This window comes from Hoplias malabaricus, chromosome 18 (genome assembly GCF_029633855.1).
Source record: "Hoplias malabaricus isolate fHopMal1 chromosome 18, fHopMal1.hap1, whole genome shotgun sequence".
Classification (NCBI taxonomy): Eukaryota; Metazoa; Chordata; class Actinopteri; order Characiformes; family Erythrinidae; genus Hoplias; species Hoplias malabaricus.
This window is the reverse complement of record NC_089817.1, coordinates 27,394,931-27,408,008: the sequence shown is the minus strand read 5'-3', so window position 1 is coordinate 27,408,008 and position 13,078 is coordinate 27,394,931. Positions and strand designations below refer to the sequence as shown.

The window sequence follows — 13,078 nt, the reverse complement described above, 5'->3', positions numbered from 1 at the left end:
CAAGTGTGTTGAGCTCCAGTGATGCTGCATTAGCAACAGTCTGAAAAGAAGCATTCATGCATTCATTCAGAAGTCTCCATGCCACACTCTGATCTTCCCCCCTCCCAGCCCTGTACAACTGTGTGATTGGGAGACTCGAGTCTATTGAGTGCTATATGAGATGACTAAACTTGGGATAATGGTGTCAATTCATGTTGTTTTTTTAATGAAAAAAGAAATGTGTCACTGCGGCTCCTGTGTGTGAAGCTAGTTCCTGAAATGACAAAAATCATTTATAATGATGCTGTCCGTGTACTTTACTGCACTCCTCTTCCTCTGAAGTTCTGAGCATTCAGATGAAGTTTGTACACATGGCTATGCACATCCTGTGTGTAGAGGAGGAAGTTTAGACTCAAAGCGCTCTGCGCGTATTCTGATGAGTCGCTCGAAAAACTGCATGTGGTCTTTTCGGTCATGAACAGAAAAGTTTGCTTGTAAAGGAAAGGGACGAATTTTGAAAGACATGCTGCAAAGGAGAGCCTCGAATGCATCGGAAAAACCAAAGATTAAGCCAAAGGTAAAAGCAGAGAACTAATTTTTTTAATTTTATGATGTTCTTAATTACTAAGTTGTATAAATGGTTCAATGCCTTGGTGAATTTGTAATGTTTTCAATGGAGTTGTTATATCTATTAAAGTATGGGCACAAACTACTTATAGAAACTCGGATATACAGGTGTCAGAGTAATTTTGTACCAGCATCTGCAGGTCTGTGTCATGGACCACAGCACCGTCATTCTTATTTTATAATGCAGAATCATTCATTATTAGATCTTTGATGCAGTTAAGTGCGTAGTTGTGTAGTAGATACGAACACTGACTCATCTCCATGTTGTTGAACGGAATGGACTTCAACATTTTTCAAACAATTTAATTCTACTCTAATTCTATTCTAAAGTATATTAATGAGTACAAATATCCATGTCCCTCTTCTTTGTTGCTTTACTGCTCTGTGATTGGCCACCACTCATTTGGCGCTTTAGGTTTTTAATTTAGACCAAAAATAAACAAAAACACGAAGAGATTTATGTAATTGTCCTGTACCAGTTAGTTCTCTGTAATGCAACATGGTTCATGTCCTTCTTCAACAGCGTTCCTCCAGCTTTGGAAGATTTGACAGACATACATCCTCTCACACAAAGCCAGAGGAACATGAAGGGACACAGGTCAGTGTTTTAATAAAATGTCTGGACACATCTGGTCACCTGATACGTCAAAATGAACGAACAGTTCCTGACATTTTTCTGGATTGTATTTAATGCTGTGCACCAATGATCAAATCTGCCAGCACATACAGCATACCCCCAGGAGCTTGTGGAAAATGTTTCTAAAGTTCACCTGCTTTAATGTGCACCCATTGCTGATACAGGAAATCCACATGAGCCTAAGGCCACCATGCTTGATTCTAGGCATCAGCTCAATAAAGTCACCCAGCATTGGGTGGTCGACCAGCAAAGGGGGAACAAATACGAACTCCCAGTCAATACCCTTCATTCTAGAGCGGAAACGTTATATCGACTGGTCTTCAACATTATTTGGCAGCGTACAATTGAAATTGTAAAATCGAATAAAATCCTGGTGTCACGTCGTAGGGAATCCGTACAGTTTAAAAATGGTAACCACAATGGATTATGATAGAATTGTGTTCCATAACTAAAGGTAATGACGCTCTAACCTACAAAACGCTATCATTTTTTTGAGACTCCTTACAGAGCTGTTATTAAAATTGCATGGCTTTGTTTGGACAGGTCCCCGAAGCAGAGTCTCCAGAGGGAGAGCACAGTAAACTAGGACTGGGGAAGAAGATGAAAGCCATCTCCATGACCATGCGTAAGAAGATGGGCAGAAAGTATGTGAAAGCTCTTTCAGAGGAAACGGTAAGTGCTGAGGGTGCTGAAGATCAAAGCCACCGGGTGTTTTTTTTTTTTTTTTTTTTAACTGTGTTTTGCAGTCTCTGCGTTTTTTGTGTTAACCTATCACAGAAATATATCTCAACTTTCCAACCGCTGAACTGTCAAAACAGGTAAATACAGCCACAATCAGGAAATTACCATATTTCTTTTTTTTTTTATTTTGCAAATCAGACAAGAAAAATGAGAGACTGTAGAATTATATTCAACTGTAGAAGTGAATGAGCAGGATGTATGAGAAACAAGAGATAAACACGCACTCAGATCTGAACAAATCCACAGGTTCTTATGTCCATCCATTCAGAGTGAGAATAACACCTGAAACGATGGGTCTGAAAGGACATGGGACTGTCAAAAAGCCATCCCAGTAAACAAGGAACGTCCCTGGACGTTCAAATTGGTCTAAAAGTAGTCTGTCCGTCAAGGACATATTTCAAACGTCAATGGACGTCCAAAATCCATCTTAATAAGTTAGTTAAGTGGTGACCAATCGATAACGTCAGTGGACGTCCAAAACGCGTTTTATACAAGTAATTTATTTCGGGACCAATTAATAACATCAATGGACGTCCAAATTACGTCTAATAGTCGTCTTTTCAATGTCTGTGTTTGGACGTCTTTTCAACTTTCATTTTCAACCTTAAGAGAACGTTGATTAAACGGCAGTCATTACGTTATTTCAACGGCTAAATGTTTACTGAAAACAGGAAATAGTCACTACTGAAGAAAACAATAGTTGTGTCGTTGTCATAACGATGGACTGACCACCCACAAGCCCAGACCTCCACATAACTGAAGTAAGGTTGATCATGAGGCACATATTTCATGATGTTAAAGGGCAAAGGGTGTATGCAGTAATTCGTTTGTACTTCAGTTACGTACATCTTTTAAAAGAGAGCTTTTATTTACTGGCTTTCTGAAAATTAGTGTGTGTGCAGCCTTTAAAATATGTGTGTTCTAAAGGCCTGGTTTGATTGCTATGATTAGCCCTGTATTCTGGGAAGGCTGTTGAGTGTAGTTTCCCTGTTACACAGGAAACACACTGCTTATTTACTATAAACAGAGGCTCAGGAGCACACATAGGTGGATTACACTCCGTCCCCACGTCTGAGTTATATATGGAAGGCAGCTCGGGTGGATTAAAGACTTTGCCTGCAAGCGTAGGACTGCGTCCTTGAATAAACCGCCATTCCTGAGCTGCTTTGGCACATGTGGAATTAAACACGCAACGATGATAATGTCTTTAGAGTGGCATCTTCTTTCCAAACAGCAACTTTAAATGCACTTGTGGGCGGCCGCTGAGTTGAACTGTATAAAGGGCGCTTTGAGTTAAAGTTTTATTAGTGCTGCACGTGCGAGTTTGTTACTTTACACAAACACTGCTTCAAATTATAGTCTAAACTCTTCTCAGAGGAGGTGTGGGATGATCAAGTTTTGTGTTTTGAACAGGGAGAGGAGCAGGACAGAGACCATGAAGGAGAAGCTACTGCTTTGGCCACAGACTGCAGTAGGTCCAGTAACTCACTGGAGAGTCTCCACAGTCTTCACAGTGGGCAGAGCACTTCAAGTAAGCTTCGACTTTAACAAGCTTCTCCAAAATGAAAGCTGAGGTTGACCTCAGACACCTTCATGTGTATTGACAGATTCAAGGCTCTGATAACTGCAGTTTGTGATATAGGATATGATTTTAACTCTATTTGAGATTGAAACATGAATGAACAGATACAACGGAGATGAACATAAAGCCATAGTGTACAAACTGTCTTACACGTAACAAGAACAGCCTACAGTTAGCCTAAGATAGATACAGATGTAAATAGATGTTGGTTTAACACCAGGTGGTTACCTGGGCATGGAAAAACACCCTAGGGTTCTGCATAGAAAACAGCTGTGTTATCCACTACTCATTAGCATTGTGCTATAGAGTGAGGCACTATTTTTAGGTAGGGCTAGAATCATAAGGGAATTTAGTGCTTAGTAACAAAGAAACTCCTAATGCACTTATGATGTAACTATAAATTACAAGTGCACTGTAATTGGAATTCGACAATTTGGACACTCTGAGAAAAAACATGAATGCACAGCTATAGTTGATTAACTAAGACCTATGTTTGTAGGCACCCTTTTTAATTAGTAAATTCCACCAGTTTATGGTGCACCCACTTTGAACCCTCACTTGTGAAGGTCCCAATTTAAATGGGATGCTCTGGAGCAGATGCACTTATGACCATCATGGTAAATGCCAGTTGTGGAGCCTTGCCTGTTTACCTACAAAGAACAAACTCCTGATAATATAGGCATACAACTATATTTCATCTTTATTAAGCCACAATTATGGTGTGTTTCTTTAGGTGGTGTGACCAGTGGCTCTGACGGCTCCAGTAACAGAGACAGTCTGAGGCTGGAAGAAGAAATACCCTACAACGGACAGTTTTGTGGCCGAGCAAAGGTCCACACTGACTTCGTACCCAGCCCGTACGACACAGAGTACCTCAAACTCAAGGTAATGACCCTATGAAGCCCAGAGGACACTGACCCCACATTTGCCCATCAACTATAACTAAGTCTAACCCCATCTCAAGAAAAACCCACTCCATTCACACAGTTCCAAAATGTTATACCCTTCAAACTGATTGAGAATTCTCATCAGTCATTAACCAGTTCACACTGTTGTTGACTCTTGATGATCTAGAATGTTCTCCTTGGTTCTGGGTTCCAGAAAATTCTATCGTTCACACAAATTTAGAAAGTTCTGGTGCACTAGAATGTTCTCCTCTGTTCACAATGTTCTGGATTGTTCTATCTTTCACTCTGGTATCAATTGATTAACTGTGTAATATCTGTATGATAGCCATGGTCAGACTGACTGTCCTGTTCTTTCAGGTTGGAGATGTGATTGACATTATCAGCAAGCCCCCTATGGGAATATGGACAGGAATACTTAATGGCAAAATGGGCATCTTTAAGTTCATCTATGTAGACGTTCTGCCTGAGGAGCCTGCGCCGATGCAGAGGATGAGACCCAACCGAAGGAGCAGGAGACCACGACCCAAAACCCTCCAGGAGCTCCTCGAGAGGCTCAACCTGCAGGTACTTTTATTTTTTTGCTGATACTTTGTCTTCAACATCCTTCTCACCCTGAACTTGATTTCCTGTGTGTGATATGCTGAGGCAGAAAAAATGAAGATCGAACATTTTGGTTTTGAAATGAGTAATGAGTACCATACCCTGTTATCAGGATCTCCAGATGATGTGTTTTGGCAACTCTGGTCAATCTAAATCAACATCTACATCATACAACAGGATGAGCAAGTTTCGGTTTATCAGCGTGACAACATCAGGATGAATATGAAAATGTGATATTTACTGGAAATTTACCCCTAAAAAACCATAACCTTGGCTAATGCAAAACTGTGGTGGTTCTTGACGCAGATGTTGAGTAGCGCAAACACATGTGTGCGTGACTGAGTAAAGGGAAGGGGAAGAGACCAAGAAGTAGCACTATGCTGCCCATGATTCACCAGTTTTTAATCATTTGGATGTTTGTGGGATTTGATGATTTTACAGTTTTGTTTTGAGATTGTGGTGTATTTGTATTTTGTTGGGAATGCTAATGCTAATCCATAGCCCCCTGTTTGTGTTGTTCTACATTCCTGCAGTCATTCGAATTTAGTGTAGAACTGAGCGTTAGTTCTGAGTCAATGTCATCATTTGCTTCTAAACTCTGAGAGGATTGTAACACCTTTAAAGAACCAGTGACATTGAAAACCTTCATTTCGTTTGTAGGAAGGCTACATTACTGGCAACAGACTTGAAACTCTGCTATGCAAAACCTTGTTTCACCTGAAATGGTTCAATTCTCACCTAAAATGGCCCCCCCTCTTTTCACTACAGGATCTTGCTTCTTCTTTGCTGCTAAATGGTTACCAGACAGTGGAGGACCTAAAGGAGCTAAAAGAGCAGCACCTGATTGAGCTGAATGTGTCTGACCCCGAACAAAGACAAAGACTTCTGGCTGCTGCAGAGAGTCTACAGGACTCAGAAAGTGAGTATTAGACTCCTAAGAGTCATACAGAGTCTAACACTCTGCATAAAATGTAAGACACCAGCAAAAATCAACCTTTTGGCCAGTGTTTTATTTTTGACTGTTTATCTATAATGTAATACCGCAGGTACTTAAATGTTCAATATTCAACTCTATGACAGTTTCCATTTTTGACGAAGTGGGAGGCAAACTTAGACAAGCAAAATTTCAGGTATAATTTAGAACGGAAATACACTGCCATGATTTAGATGCCATTATCTATGTGGATGGATGATGTGCCAAAAAAAGTGATATAGTTTGGCTTTTTTCACTAATTATTGATGCATGAGTTTTTAATGTTGCTTTACATAACATTCAAGTAAGTACCAGGTCCTGGTAAAGGCAAGTTTCACTTTTTTCTCCTTAAAAACCACAAAGTGGATCATGTAACCACAGTGCAGACACAAGGTAAAACAAGAGCAGTTTTAGAGAGTCACGGGATTAACGTTAGTACTTTTTCTGGTGCTTTAAATACTGCACTAAAGGTCAGCCTCTAGTCTCATGCGGAGACGTGGCCTAATTAGACGCAATTTTATTAACAATACGGCAAAGATAAGGCAGAGCTGAAGTGCTACAGTAGTGTGGTGTTCACAAAAGTGCAGCACAGAAAGTGACCTAGCCACAGAATGTGGGCTGCAGCTAAGAAGCTGAAGATAACAGGATGACATGACAGAGATGCTACATCCTGTTGAGTTCAGTCCACCAGGTCTTGACCATATTACTTTAGGCAGTCATAAATTTACCTACACTCAACTTACAAGACATAACAAGGACTGCTGTCTGTGGTACTGTAAAATTCCTAGTCTTATTAACTTACTATAGTATACTCAGAAAAACTGTCACTGTATTGGTACATTTTGCTGTCATTGTGGTGGTACCCCCAAGGGTACATGTTCTGTATCTTTAGTTAGGGAACATAACTGTACCTTATATCATAGTAATTGTAGATTTTAAAACTGTGTTGATTTCATACGCCCCATTTCATCTCCAGGACTTATATAATGTTATTAAATTTTACACAGTAATAAAACCTTTCAAATATTCACATCTCCTTCTGGATAAGAGGAGGTAATGTACTTTTAGGGAATACAACTAGACTTTAAAAGCACTGCTGTACACTTAAATGTACATTTACACTGTACCTTTAGTGACCAATAATGTACCTCCACTGTACCTTTTTTCTCAGAGTGTACAGAGTAACTACACTTCAGTTAGCCTTCTGTCAAACACAACTATACTTCAGTTAGCCTACAGTAGTAAACAAGTACTCTTCCGTTAGCCTACTGTCGAACACAACAACTACCTTCAGTTAGCCTACTGTCGAACACAACAACTACACTTCAGTTAGCCTTCTGTCAAACACAACTATACTTCAGGTAGCCTACAGTAGTAAACAACTACTCTTCAGTTAGCCTACTGTCGAACACAACAACTACCTTCAGTTAGCCTACTGTCGAACACAACAACTACACTTCAGTTAGCCTTCTGTCAAACACAACTATACTTCAGTTAGCCTACAGTAGTAAACAACTACTCTTCAGTTAGCCTACTGTCGAACACAACAACTACCTTCAGTTAGTCTTCTATCAAAAATAACTACACTTCAGTTAGCATACTGTCGAACACAACAACTACCCTTCAGTTAGCCTTCTGTCAAACACAACTACACTTCAGTTAGCTTACTGTCGAACACAACAACTACCCTTCAGTTTGCCTACAGTAGTAAACAACTACACTTCAGTTAGCCTACGGTCAAACACAACAACTTCAGTTAGCCTACAGTAGTAAATAACTACACTTCAGTTAGCCTACTGTCGAACACAACTACACTTCAGTTAGCCTTCTGTCGAACACAACAACTACACTTCAGTTAGCCTACAGTAGTAAATAACTACACTTCAGTTAGCCTACTGTCAAACACAACAACTACACTTCAGTTAGCCTACAGTAGTAAATAACTACACTTCAATTAGCCTACTGTCGAACACAACTACACTTCAGTTAGCCTTCTGTCGAACACAACAACTACACTTCAGTTAGCCTACAGTAGTAAACAAGTATTCTTCCGTTAGCCTACTGTCGAACACAACAACTACCTTCAGTTAGCCTACTGTCGAACACAACAACTACACTTCAGTTAGCCTTCTGTCAAACACAACTATACTTCAGGTAGCCTACAGTAGTAAACAACTACTCTTCAGTTAGCCTACTGTCGAACACAACAACTACCTTCAGTTAGCCTACTGTCGAACACAACAACTACACTTCAGTTAGCCTTCTGTCAAACACAACTATACTTCAGTTAGCCTACAGTAGTAAACAACTACTCTTCAGTTAGCCTACTGTCGAACACAACAACTACCTTCAGTTAGTCTTCTATCAAAAATAACTACACTTCAGTTAGCATACTGTCGAACACAACAACTACCCTTCAGTTAGCCTTCTGTCAAACACAACTACACTTCAGTTAGCTTACTGTCGAACACAACAACTACCCTTCAGTTTGCCTACAGTAGTAAACAACTACACTTCAGTTAGCCTACGGTCAAACACAACAACTACACTTCAGTTAGCCTACAGTAGTAAATAACTACACTTCAGTTAGCCTACTGTCAAACACAACAACTACACTTCAGTTAGCCTACAGTAGTAAATAACTACACTTCAATTAGCCTACTGTCGAACACAACTACACTTCAGTTAGCCTTCTGTCGAACACAACAACTACACTTCAGTTAGCCTACAGTAGTAAATAACTACACTTCAGTTAGCCTACTGTCGAACACAACAACCACCCTTCATTTAGCCTACAGTAGTAAACAACTACATTTCAGTTAGCCTACTGTCGAACACAACAACTACACTTCAGTTAGCCTTCTGTCGAACACAACTACATTTCAGTTAGCCTACTGTCAAACACAACAACTACACTTCAGTTAGCCTACAGTAGTAAATAACTACACTTCAGTTAGCCTACTGTCGAACACAACTACACTTCAGTTAGCCTTCTGTCGAACACAACAACTACACTTCAGTTAGCCTACAGTAGTAAATAACTACACTTCAGTTAGCCTACTGTCGAACACAACAACCACCCTTCATTTAGCCTACAGTAGTAAACAACTACACTTCAGTTAGCCTACTGTCGAACACAACAACTACACTTCAGTTAGCCTTCTGTAGAACACAACTACATTTCAGTTAGCCTACTGTCGAACACAACAACTACACTTCAGTTAGCCTACAGTAGTAAACAACTACACTTCAGTTAGCCTACTGTCGAACACAACTACAATTCATTTAGCCTTCTGTCGAATAAAACTGCTACACTTGAGTTAGCCTACTGTCAAACATAACAACTACACTTCAGTTAGCCTACTGTTGAACACAACAACTACACTTCAGTTAGCCTTCTGTTGAACACAACAACTACACTTCAATTAGCCTACTGTCGAACACAACAAATACACTTCAGTTAGCCTACTGTCAAACACAACAACTACACTTCAGTTAGCCTACTGTCGAACACAACTACACTTCAGTTAGCCTTCTTTCAAACACAACAACTACACTTCAGTTAGCCTTCTGTCAAACACAACAACTACACTTCAGTTAGCCTAATGTCGAACACAACTACACTTCAGTTAGCTTTCTGTCAAACACAACAACTACATTTCAGTTAGCTTTTTGTCGAACACAACAACTACACTTCAGTTAGCCTACTGTCGAACACAACAACTACACTTCAGTTAGCCTTCTGTCAAACACAACAACTACACTTCAGTTAGCCTACTGTCGAACACAACAACTACACTTCAGTTAGCCGACTGTCAGACACAACAACTACACTTCAGTTAGCCTTCTGTCAAACACAACAACTACACTTCAGTTAGCCTGATGTCGAACACAACTACACTTCAGTTAGCTTTCTGTCAAACACAACAACTACATTTCAGTTAGCTTTCTGTCGAAAACAACAACTACATTTCAGTTAGCCTTCTGTCGAACACAACAACTACATTTCAGTTAGCTTTCTGTCGAACACAACAACTACACTTCAGTTAGCCTTCTGTCGAGCACAACAACTACACTTCAGTTAGCCTTCTGTCGAACACAACTACATTTCAGTTAGCCTACTGTCGAACACAACAATTACACTTCAGTTAGCCTACTGTATTAAACAACTACACTTCAGTTAGCCTACTCTAGTACACAACTACATTTCAGTTAGCTTACTGTAGTAAACAAGTACACTTCAGTTAGCCTTCTGTAGTTTTTTTCAGTTACCCTACATTCATTCATTCATTGTCTGTAACTGCTTATCCAGTTCTGGGTTGCTGAGGGTCAGGAGCCTACCCTGAATCACTGAGTGCAAGGCAGAAACACACCCTGGAGGGCGACAGACACTCACACAATCACTTAAACACTCACACCTAAGGACAATTAATTAATCACCCCAATCCACCTACCAACGTATGTTTTTGGAACTTGGGAGGAAACCAGGAGGGAACTATGGGCTATGGAGCATCAACAAGTTCTCTACAGTGGTGGGATGAGTTTGTAATTAAGAACTAACACAAGTACCTAAACTCAGTAATAGGAGTTATGTAATAATCACATTATTCTCTCAACCCATCCAAACTCATGTCATATCCGCAATGGACAACCTCATTCCCACATCCGCCCCATCTCCACCCTTTTCTTCTTTTGCATTCACCTATCCAATGGGGGTTCGGTTTCACACACATTTTTAAGCTGCCCAAAATTTATATTGAAAAAAATGTATTAAATTTTGACATTAAATCAATATTTCATAGAAAAATGTTGATATTATACACTTTCCTCCATTTCTACAACAATCCGCTCTCTGTGGGACATCTTCAGTGAATACAGGGTTTAAGGGGATAGCGTGTATTTATTTTGTTTTCTGGTCACAGTTTTGCTGATGTCAAGGCTGCATTCACTTGCAAACATTTTCTTAAGAAGCAAAGAATCCCCTCTTCACATTAAATACCCCACTGAGGTTAAAGTACTGTAATTCTCATGAAGTCAATGAAAAAAAACACAAAGTGTACTAAAGGATGTGAGAAAGACAGAGTCAGTGAGGACATAAGCCTGTGATGCAAGAGCTCTGTTACTGACAGGAAATCAGGGGCGAGTTAGTGGTTTTCGGTCCTATCTGTCATCTCATTACACAAGATCAGACACCCAGCCTGCAGTTTACTGCGAAACTTTAGCCTTAATGTGCAGAAACACATAAAACACCAGTACTTTTTCTGTCGAGTGAGAAACCACCTACTACCACTGTTGAACTTGCAAACCACCCACTGCTAAATAAACAGAGTTTATGTCTGGGTTAGGAGTACACTCTTAAAGGGCTCATTAATGGTTTCAGGTAAACACATCAAACATTATTAACCTTTTAAACATTTTTAATATGCTCTCTATTTTTAGAAAAATTTTCCATTCGGTCTTAAATGGTGCAACCTGGTTCCATCTGAAGAACAGCAGCAGTTACCTTGTGAAAACACTTTAGTTTATTAGAAATTTCATTTACCAACTTCTGTAGCTGTACTTTTACTGTCACGACATCATCTTCCTGTCAGTAGAATATTTTAGAAAACTTACCCATTCAGAGATGTATCTGTGATTCCGTGCTTAACTTTTTTTTTTTACGTGGCTGCTATGTGGGGGAGTGTAAACTGGTTCATTCCAGGGCTATTAATCAACTTCTTTAATTCATCTCATTAGTTAGACTTTATAGAAAAATGAGAATCTTCATGACCTTTGTTTTCTACTTTTCAGCGATGGCGTGACTTCAAAGGCAGTCTTTTAACAGCTCTATTCCTGCCTCATTCTTATCTTTTTCAGTCGCCAGTCAAAAAGAAGACGAATGTAAAGATGAGCCCCAATCTCCCACCGAATCAGAGAAAGTGGAGCTGAGCGACTGCCCCAGAGACTCAGGCTGCTACATCGCCTCCGACTGCTCAGACAACAGCAAAGAGGACCCAGAGAGCCAGCTGCCATCTCTCAGCTCAGAGCCTTCTGAGGTCTGACCACATTGAGGCCTACATGTGTGCCCCTTCAGTCGCCTGCTCAAACGTCCGGCCACTGCCCTTAAACTCAGGACCGCAGTCGCATCCTGTTCATGTCAGGTTTCGGTTGTTTTTCACTTGTTTCTACTGTGTATCTTAAGCTTTCATTCCCTTTTCTTAAGCTGTGAATGAATTCCTGGGTTAGGAATCTGGCTGCAGGATTGTCATATGACGTGTGGTCGTTTTTGTCAGTGATTGCACTCTATGTAAGTCAGTATAAATTGGGAAGTAACCTAAGAAATAACAATGGGAGTGTTACCAAGTTTTACTGAGTATTACCAGTTGATTATATTCACTGTTGTATATATATATATATATGTTGTAAATAATATATTGAAGAAGTATATACTGTTCTAACCTTGCTTGATAGGTTCTAGAGCCAAGTGCTGATTAAAATTATATATTTTCTTTCCAATAAAAGGACTAAATACAGATGTTTAATCTTTATTCTTAAAAATAAAGACCCTAAATCAGAAACAAATCTAGTTACACAATGTGTCCCGAAGTTTGTAGACGCCTTATAAAACTAGGGTGCACCTGTTGTGGACACAGGAGTCCATTTGCCTGAAAAAGCTTCTGTTACCTCCACTGTAATTAATGAAAGCTCATGGGACTCACTGGAGCATCAGCTCCTGAACCTAAGGTCACATTCTCTCTTTCTGGCATCGGCTAATGGAGTATAAAGCCCCTGAAGTGGGGTCCGTAGAAGTGGAAACTAGAAATGGCCAGTATTTATTTGGTCACTAAAGAGGTCTTGTGGAAAACGAGAGACAGTCATGTGACCAAAACAGAGGCAGAACTGTTTAAAATGTTTAAAAGTAATTCAATCATAAATAATAAAAACAATTTTAAAACATGGTTCACTTACATACCTCTCCCTCTAACACAGTGGCACTTTTTAAGCTTATTGTTGATTTACTGACGCCCTCTAGGGTTGAACTCCATGTATAG

At 39.8% G+C, this 13,078-nt stretch overlaps 1 protein-coding gene across 1 annotated transcript; it reads left to right on the top strand.

Moving 5' to 3' along the window:
• The first annotated feature begins 330 nt into the window (after positions 1-330).
• samsn1b (SAM domain, SH3 domain and nuclear localisation signals 1b) lies at positions 331-12,862 on the top strand. Its single transcript, XM_066651396.1, has 8 exons — positions 331-556; positions 1,130-1,204; positions 1,787-1,915; positions 3,398-3,515; positions 4,300-4,451; positions 4,832-5,038; positions 5,843-5,993; positions 11,904-12,862. The coding sequence occupies exons 1-8, from the start codon at positions 503-505 to the stop codon at positions 12,086-12,088; spliced, it is 1,071 nt and encodes a 356-aa protein (XP_066507493.1). The 5' UTR covers positions 331-502; the 3' UTR covers positions 12,089-12,862.
• Positions 12,863-13,078: the final 216 nt, after the last annotated feature.

Bases quoted from the DNA above. Each gene is read 5' to 3' on its own strand.
- samsn1b (XM_066651396.1), top strand. From the start codon at position 503: ATGCTGCAAAGGAGAGCCTCGAATGCATCGGAAAAACCAAAGATTAAG. The intron at 1,205-1,786 runs GTCAGTGTTTTA...TTGTTTGGACAG, and splicing joins AGGAACATGAAGGGACACAG to GTCCCCGAAGCAGAGTCTCC. The intron at 1,916-3,397 runs GTAAGTGCTGAG...TGTTTTGAACAG, and splicing joins AAGCTCTTTCAGAGGAAACG to GGAGAGGAGCAGGACAGAGA.